Raw genomic sequence first — 9,439 nt, 5'->3', positions numbered from 1 at the left:
ATGAGGAAGGACCTCAACCTGGATAAGGATAAAGCTCTTAGGGAGTTTATCTTTATCTATAGAAGAGTCCAAGATTAGCAGTAAGCTAAAGTCCATTGAAGCTAGGCTTCTATTGGGACTAGGTTTGTATTGAATATAAAAGAGAGGCACCTCCATAGGTCTAAGGTACGCAATTTATATTCAGAACAGTGAGTTAAGCTCTATTGATTATCTTTGAGAGATATTTGATTACTGACTTAATCATCGGAGTGCCCTCGGGTGGACGAACTACCGCCGGATTCTTATCTTTCTGTTGCAGGTCGTTCGGGCTTATCCTATTCTGCCAATGCTCTCCAGTTGAATACTGAGTTGGCAGTGTGGTCAGAAATTCACCCACACAAATAGTAATAATAGTATCATTTAGATAGGCAAAGCTGTCCAAATGCCAATAATTTGAGGGCTAGAAATGAGTAGTCAAGTAAGAGTCGAGCAAGCGGTTTAGAAGAAGAATGTGGTAGTGCAAATGGACACTGTCTCTCCAAATTCTCAAAATTTTTCCTCAAACCTTAGGAAATTGATCATATTTATAGGCTTTTCCTGAGTACTGAATATACCAAGTGGCCGAATAGAGTGATAACACATATCTCTGAGGATCAAGCAAAATATTCCTGTCCTGACTGCCAGGCTTTAGTGGACACGTGTCTCCCTCAGTATGTGTCGTTTTTTGTGTGTACCTCAGAAGGTGCCGTTTTTGGTACATCCCTCGGAAGGTGCCGTTTTTGATACCTTCCTCGATGTTATTTTGTGCGATACTTTCTTACTCAATATAGTTTCCTAGACATATCTTATTATGAGTCATAGTATGCTATCTGTCATACTTGTATCTACCTCAATGACTCCCTTACTCTTAGCCACTTAATCACAAATTCTTTAACTTCCCAAGGCGTAGGCCACATCAAGGCTTGGACTTAGCCATGTTGTGCCTCATACCAAGCCTAGGGAGACTTTCTTGGTCCTGCCATTGCGACTAAGACAAGTCATGTTCTTGAGTAAATGGAAAGAAAGCCTCATGCTTTCAAGTTTCCATGCATCCATCTTAATTGGAGTCATGAATCTGACTTGTCGCACTATTCTAGTGCTTCTAGGGCTTGCTATCAATTTCAACTAGTAAGCTTTGAAGCTTGCTATCAACCCCAAGCTAACAACGCTTTGGGGTTTACTATTAGCTCCAAATGTCAATCTCTATTTGCAAATAGAGGAGGCCTCCCTCAGAGTTTGTTATTCCCTTAGGGAGTCTTGCTTCAAACACTTCCTTCAAGATATGTCCTCAGGTACTTATACCTTGGAGGTGGAATCATGATGGTCTTTCAACGAAGGCGGTGATTTAGTGAGTCACCTCAAGCACTAGGGCCACAATAGATGCTTCATCAAACAATCGCCTCAGATACTTTTACTGTAGATGGTCCCTTCAAATCTAGTGGGTTAAATCTTATTCAGTTCTTTGTTGACCCATTTTTCTTAGGGTTGTTATTACTGAGGGATAACCAAATATTTATTCGGTCACAACTAACACACTTTTCTTCTTCTTTTTCTTCTTTTAAGGTTTCAAGGTCGGCAAAGTTAGACAACAAAATCGGGAAAGAGGGTTTGGGAAGGGCAACAACAAAAAGAGAAGGGGCGGTTATGAAAGGAAAAAGGCTAAAGAGGGATGACATGGAGAGAGGTAACAATGATGGTGGTTAGGGTTAGGATTTGAAAGTTGGAGAAGACAACAGTATTTTAATATTATTTCAAAATTAATGATGTTGATTTAGAAAAAATAAAAAAATTCAAATCGAGTTTGGTGTGAACTAACCAGATGGTGTGCTCCAAAAGAATATATAGTATATATTTAAAGGTTCCCAATTTGAAATTGTTATTCCCTTTTAAATGAACCGTTCTATTCTTGTTTCTATTCAACTTCTTAACAAATATTATCAATTAAATTAAATAACACAACATGAAAAAATAAAGTATACTTTTTTTTTTTTATATAAATGAAAAAATAAAATATAAAATTAATACAATTAAAACTACATAGACTAAATTAACACCAAAAGAAAGAAATAAATTACACTCAAAGTCCGCGTATTTATTAATTGTGTCAGTTATAATTGCAATAATTTTATCCAAAAAAATTTCAATGAAAAATTGAAGGGTAAAATTGATACAACCAAAAAATTGACACAAGGAAAATTACAGATATCACTGAGTATAATTTACCCAAAAACAACCAAAAATACAAAAAACAAAAACGTATACATTCAACAATAACAACACAATCAGAAAAACAAAAACAAAACTATATGACATGCCAATTTCTGGCCTTATTCATGCAATATACTTCAAGTATTCAACTATTCCTTGATTTATGGTACCCAGAACATCAGGAAACAAAGGCGTCGGTGGAGACAACTAAGATTGTTGTGGAAATGGGATAATCCTTGGATGGTTAGTTTGTCGGGGTTGTGCTGATATTGGGGTTCGGAGAAGAGGTTGTGCTGATGGCTATACGCTGAATTAGTATACAAGTATACATGTTAAGGGGTATCGAATACCGGGTGAGGTGAGTAAAGCATCCAAAAGAAAAAAGACTAGCATTGGGCTGGTGAAAGACTAAAACATGGTCAAGCTTTATTAGCATCTCTACGAGTCCAGACAACGCCACAACTGACTGAAAAATGAAGTACACACCAGGTACTCCAGTCATCATCGATTGAATGGTGTCTATAATCCTTGGATTAACAAAACCAAGCCCATGTCCATGAGAAAGGCTTCTATTTCTGCATCAATCTCATAAAAACAGACCATCAATGACCTGCTTACCAGGAATAACACCACTCAGCTTACCATGGTCACGGCCAAACTCAGTGTCCAAACAACATTGGCCTAAGAAAAGAATTGCAAATAAAAACTAACCACTTTTCACAGCAACTGGAAACCAAAAAGGAACGAAATGAAAATGTAAACCAGCAAACATGGAAGGGTGTCAATTACATTTAGGCAGAACAATGGATACAAGGCAGACACATTACTAATCTTTTACTCTCCACTGGGGGAGTGTACAATACTTAAAAAAAACAAGTTTTATCAACTTTCACTGTTGTCTGCCTAGATATTTGGTAAAGAAAATCTGTAACTTAAATGAGACTGTCCAACTCTGTACTAGCTGTTTCCAGATGCGGACACCTCGGTGCAGCAAACGGGGCAGACCTACAAAGCACATAACAAGCATTACACATCTCTATCTCGCCCCAAAAAACTTTAATCAACAATCTTTAGTTTCTATTATCTTTGAGAAAACAACAGTACATATAATACATCGAAAATTTGGAGAGGTTCTTATTGGTTAAGCAAATAATAACAATGATAATAATGTTTCAGTTCCGCTCTATACACAACATTTCATCTAAAATAATGCTTCCCTTTCAAAACTGATATTGGGATTTTTATCCCTTTTTAATCCTTTTTTTCTTCTTCTTTTACAGTTTGAGGGAGTGGGGAGAATAGATCCATCACGAAGTGGTCATCTCTAATTTGCAGAATTAGTCCCAACTCCCAAGGGAAGAAAAATAAGAGGTCCTTAATGAAAACAAAAGATAGGCAGGGATTCAGAAAAAGTTTAAAAAAAAATTTCATTTATTTTTCCCCTTATGCTTCAAATCATAAAACGTTCTTGCTTCTTCCACAAAGAAAGGGACTGAATGGTTAGTGTTTTGATAGAGTGATGACTAGCAAGAAGGAGATGGAGCTATCATGCCTTTGCAATCGTTTCCTCTTCCAAAATTTTCTATTATTTCTTCATTCATGAGAATACCTGTGGCGGTAAAGAAACTAGGTAGCATGTGTTGGCGTCATTGAAGGTGAGGCATGTAGCAATGCAAATTCAGAGAGAGATTAAAATACAGTGATAGATTGACATACAGAGGTTTAAACAGAATTCGAATACCAAACATTATATAAATAGAAAACTGTTCATATTGAACTTTGTTTTCTTATGACCCAACCAGTAGTAAGTGTTTAATATTTGAACTAGTCCAAAGTCCAGGTTTCCCAAACAGGCCCTAAAAATGATCGGTACAAGTATCCACAAACTCCTTAACACCTATAAATAACAAATCCAAACCTACCAAGTTTAAATGGAAAAAACATTATTATAAAAAAAAAAAAATCAACCGTAGTATCCAACAAAAAATGACACTCTTTTGTGGGTGGATTTACAAGTCAGCTAAATCAAGCATCCTGATATTCTTCAGGACAACTGGTAATTGGCGTTCTTTAGAATGAATTGTAAGTAATATATTACCTTCCACTTAAATTTTACATGAAGAGGAGTCAAGAAGTCTATTAAGAAATAGAAAGAATGACTAGGAATAAGTGATTTCACCATGGGAATAAAAATTCAATGTCAAACCATGCACAAAGAGGAGGAAAACCTTTAGATATCACCCATAAGAAGCAAGTTTATAATGATGCAAGCTCAAATTAAGATCATGTCAAAATATGGACCTGTTTCAACCCTCAAACACAGTTTATGCTCAGATTAATGAAAAGCTAATAAGGCCCTAGGGTAAGAGCTCTAATGGGAAACTCAGCCCAAGCTACAACTATCTTCTAGATCATTCACATGTCTCTTTGAACTCATAAAACCATGTACCTTTAGAAGATGATCCTTATCTTCAAGGATAATGGGAACCCTTGTTTTGGAACTTTTCTCTCTTTGTTTTTTGTTTTTTGTTTTTTTTTTTTTTTTTTTGTGGGGGGCGGTTTACATTTCAAGAAATTATTGCTACATTGATGGACATCAGCTCATCAGAATTTACATATAAAAAAAAGTTTGTACAGTAGGCCAGAATGAATGTAAACAGCGAGAGATAACATCAAAAATCAAATTTATGCAATATAAAAACTCCAAATGAAACAATGCATTCTAAAAAACATGACATGTGCATGTATATGTAAACACACATGTATAATAAAGCTTCCTCAACGCCAGAAAGTTAGGAAGAAGCCGCACGAATAATACTAAGTAGAGCCCCCAAATATAATAGGTAATATTTACATGGGCATTATAGCATGGGAAATTATTTAAAAAAGAACAATGCATTTACCTTATTTATTCGTAACCAATTGTTTATACATTCAGAATGGTACAAGTGTTTGCAGGAAAGTACAGTCAAGGTGTCACCATCCTCGTAGTCCAACCGGCAGATAACGCAACTGATACATGAAGACAAATGTTATCCACACAAACCTTAACAATTATAATAATCTAAAAACTGCACTCACGAATCATTGTTTCCATCCTGAGTGCTTTGCGTCTTATAATTCATTGAAGGTAAAGAGGCAATTGTATCAGAAGAAAGCCCTCTGCTCTCAGTTCCAACTACTTCCCCCAATGCAAGCAGCTCCTAAAATATCAAACCAAACTCCATTAGCAAAGTATAATAATGCTTCAACCAAAAGTCAGATACAATAGACAAATTTACCTCATATGATAGCTGATCCGGATCTAACTCCTCCCATGTATCCTGAAAGAACCCAGTGACACATGAGATATTAAGATCTAGTTAAGATTAGCTTTAAAAGCAACAACTTTGGTAATCATATGCATACAAACGCATACATCACCTAAATTTCATATACAGGATTAATAGCCATAGACTAAAAATCTTATTTCATTACAAAAAAAATAATAATAATGAAAACTAATGAAAAAAAACAAATGAGCACTAACAATTGCTTCCCAAAATATATGCAAGCACAAAGAACTCATACTGGACATAAAATTAAGTGGAGGAACGATCAGCAATTGGCTGTAAAATCAAAGAGTATGCTATGGTGACATGGTGAGAACTTGAGAAGCAAATAAAGTATCTTCAACATGTATCCACATGCATAAGCCGCCTTGTCAAGGACTCAAGGGCATTCCTTCTTGCTCTACTAGACAACTGGTGTCTTTTTTATGCATTTTCTGGTAGATTTTTAAACCTAAATTTCCAGAAAATTAGACAGCAAGAAATAATTGTTTGATAGTCTGTTCTTAGATTTTACATGCTCCATGCAGATACAAAAAAAAAAAAAAAAATTATTTTTATAATAAAGCTTTCCTATCGAAAGGATCATTCTCATTTCTCATGTATTGCAAGACTTGTTATAAATGTCTAAAAGAGTGAACAAGAACAGTCAAGATAGAAGTACAGTTTCCCAATCCCTTAGGCTGTGTTTGGCAAGAGGATTTGATGAGAGACATGGGAGGGGAAAAGGAAATGCAATCCCACTTTTAGTTTGGTTATAATGGAAAACACAAGGGAAAAGAAAGTGAGAGAGAAATGCAATACCACTTTTTGTCTTTTGGGTTCGTTTGGGCTCTTTTCTTTCTCCATTTCCCAACTCAACCAAACATAGCTTGGATTTCGAAAACTATCAATTCTTTCTCCTTTTCTTTCTAGTTCCCTTTTCCCTTTCCGTTTCCCTCATCAAATCCTCCAACCAAACATAGCTTTTAAGGGATCAAAGGGTCTCCCAAAAAAAAATCCCAATATGTGGAAAAGATATCTGAACTGGTTCATATAGCACAATGATTGAAAGACAACAAATAATACCTGAGATGGTCGAGGAAGTGAGGCATTTTGTCTTTTTGGATATTTGTGTCCTTTTGTATACAAGTGGCATTGCCTCAAAGCCTTTTTCATGAAATCTTATTACTTATCAAAAGAAACAAATTGATACCTGAGAGTTGCCACCATGATCGTCCGTATCCTCAGCTTCCCCTGCAATCACCAACACTTATTAGAAGCTTCATCAGTCACAGAATTTTCAACACAATTGCAGAATGACTTAATGATCAAGAGATATAACAGGGACCAAGTTGAATTGACACTCACGATCATTTATCCCAGCTAAAGCCAACAACCTAGCTGCCATTTCTCGTTCTTCAGCATCTTGTAGGGCTCTAGCATACTCCTCGTCATTAGGAAACGAAGCTGGATCCAGTTCAACACCAACACTTGAATCATTATCCTCTCCAGCTTCTGCATGAGCATGCACATCAAATGCATCCTCATCCTCATCCTCATCTTCCTCCTCCTCATCATCATATTCATCTTCACTAGGATCATCAAAATCTTCATCATCCTCATGAACATAGCTTCCAGCTTCCCAACTTCCGTAGTCACTCCCATCACCATTCATCCTTAGCATCATATACGCTCTTTCCTGCTCAACAACCAATCAACCAAGTTAATCCAACAGTAAACTGGAATACAAGAGGTGGGAAAAAAAGGGAAAATTTCAGATCAGCGTAGAACCTGAAAAATAATTACAAATTAATTAATGCTAAACTTTATTACAATTAATAATTAAAATTATAAACTTTTTCATCTATTTGTAATACTTTTATCAACTTCCCACTGTTAGCTAATTCCAAGCCGAACCAACCCCCCCCCCCCCCCCCCCCCCCCCCCAAAAAAGAAAAAAAGGTTCATTGCAACTATGAGACCAAGTTTTATATCCCGTGGCCTGTCTAACGTTTTGTCGCACCTTTACTCCAAACATGAGCTCCAATGTGATATCATATCCCAAAATGGGGGATAAGTAATACCACTCCCATGTTATTTTTATTTATTTTATTTTATTGTTGTTGATAAATACTGGTCCCATGATATTGCTTATCCACTTATCCCCCACCATAGGATAAGATCCCATCCTCAATCCAACGATCATAAATAATACTCCAACTCTAATACCATACTCACTGGCAGACCCAAGGGGGGCTATAAAATTTATAAAAACTCCACTTATCTTCTACAGTTTTGATCTTATTTAGAATGATATCGTTTTTGTGATCTCTTCATTTCCAATCAAAAAAGCTACCATTTATCTCAAAATTTCAAAAATATCATTGACAAATCATTTTGGATGTGCTTTTTGTATGAACTTTCTATTCACAAAACATTTTTTTAACATTAACAGGGTTTGTAGTAACTTTTCAAACTCCTTACTTGATAAATGGGATTATTGTAGTTAGTTTTTGTGCTTAATGTAAATTTTTGTAGAGACAATGTGAAAAAAGTACTTATATAATCCTCTCTTTTTATTTTGTGCAATGTGGAAAAACGACTTCTACAATTCTCTTTTAATGGAATTTTGTTGTCAATTTTAAATGCACGTAGTTCGGCCCCCTCTGGGGATAAATCCTGTCCACCACTGCCCATAATTTTATCCTAATCAAAGATAGTGCTTTTAAGGTAATACCACCCAATATGCCAAATAAAACCAACCCTGTCCAAATCCTAGGTACTATTACTTATCCCCTAATCCCAAAACCATATCAAGCAACGAAACGTGGCGTGCGATCCTTTATAAAGAAAACAGTTAAATAAATGCTTTTCCAAACTACGACCACTTTGCCAGATTCTTCAACTTTTGATTTTTTAGAACTAAAATTGGAATTTCAAAAACCTGACACAATTAAGGAATACCCAGAAATCGAATACAATTACACACAAGCATTTGTACAATTCAACAACTAGGGTACAGACTAAAAAGCCCTAAAACTGAAACACAAACGAGAACAATGCAAGCAAATCAAAAAACTCCAATTTAAGACTGAAGAAGAAACAAAAAGCAACCCAAAACACATATGAATTTGAATTGATACCTGTTCTTGTAAGGTTCTAGCGAGGGCGAGATCGGCATCGACCTGACTGAGGTTGGTGAAGGGGGTTCTGGTGGAGGATGATTGGGTAGATTGATTGACAATGGAGTTCGATCCTTCATGTTCTTGTTCTTGAACTAGAGATGGTGAATTGTTGTTAGGGTTTTCGTTGGTGGATGAGTCTGTGGTTTTGGTTCCATTGTTATCCGCTTTACAGTTCTCCATTAATGAATCGAATGAAGAGAAACGAGGATTAAGCGATGATTTTGATTTTGATTTTGTTGATCCTGAATTGATCGAAAGAAGAGTAAAAAGGAAGAGAGAGGTTGGAATGAATCGAAGGTGATCTTCCAGAAATCTGAGACGCCGACGGAAGTGATGATTGGAGAGAGAAGAGAACAATTGGTGCGGTTGCTGGCTGGGCTGGGCTGGGATAGGGGATCCTTTCAAATCTGTCTTGGACCCTATGTCCGACGGCCCATTTCCCTCTCTTTTTCTCTTCTTCTTTTTATTTATTTATTATTATTATAAAAATAGTACCATAATACTCTTACCATACATATTTGATTGGAAGGATTAAAGTATAGGATTAGGATTATTAATCCGTGGGCCCAACCATCCTATATTTGTTTTGACATTTGGTTTAGGACTATTAATCCAATGGATAATTAATCCAACAAATTTGTAGGATAATTAGTAATGGGGTAGGGGTGAGATAGTTAATACCACACTAATTTGATAGGATTATTAATACCTCACTAT

General features: G+C 36.0%; 1 protein-coding gene across 2 annotated transcripts; it reads right to left on the bottom strand.

Moving 5' to 3' along the window:
• Positions 1 to 2,983: 2,983 nt before the first annotated feature.
• LOC114268304 (E3 ubiquitin ligase BIG BROTHER-related) lies at positions 2,984 to 9,201 on the bottom strand. Of its 2 annotated transcripts, none has more exons than XM_082893543.1 (7): positions 8,681 to 9,201; positions 6,906 to 7,236; positions 6,751 to 6,791; positions 5,508 to 5,549; positions 5,308 to 5,429; positions 5,130 to 5,238; positions 2,984 to 3,231 (listed from the first exon to the last, which is right to left on the bottom strand). In XM_082893543.1, exons 1-7 carry the CDS (start codon positions 8,900 to 8,902, stop codon positions 3,184 to 3,186), a joined length of 915 nt encoding a protein of 304 aa, XP_082749669.1. In that variant the 5' UTR covers positions 8,903 to 9,201; the 3' UTR covers positions 2,984 to 3,183. The 2 variants fall into 2 exon arrangements, with proteins under 2 accessions (XP_082749669.1, XP_082749668.1); XM_082893542.1 differs by having other exon boundaries at positions 6,751 to 6,806; positions 8,681 to 9,166.
• Between the last annotated feature and the right edge of the window lie 238 nt (positions 9,202 to 9,439).

The sequence above is a fragment of the Camellia sinensis genome, chromosome 11, assembly GCF_055761805.1.
Source record: "Camellia sinensis isolate YWXY chromosome 11, ASM5576180v1, whole genome shotgun sequence".
NCBI lineage: Eukaryota > Viridiplantae > Streptophyta > Magnoliopsida > Ericales > Theaceae > Camellia > Camellia sinensis.
This window is presented reverse-complemented; position numbering and strand designations above follow the sequence as displayed.

Bases quoted from the DNA above. Each gene is read 5' to 3' on its own strand.
- LOC114268304 (XM_082893542.1), bottom strand. From the start codon at position 8,902: ATGGAGAACTGTAAAGCGGATAACAATGGAACCAAAACCACAGACTCA. The intron at 5,430-5,507 runs GTAAATTTGTCT...TTGATATTTTAG, and splicing joins CGGATCAGCTATCATATGAG to GAGCTGCTTGCATTGGGGGA. The intron at 3,232-5,129 runs GTAAATGCATTG...TGTGCTTTGTAG, and splicing joins ATTGGTTACGAATAAATAAG to GTCTGCCCCGTTTGCTGCAC.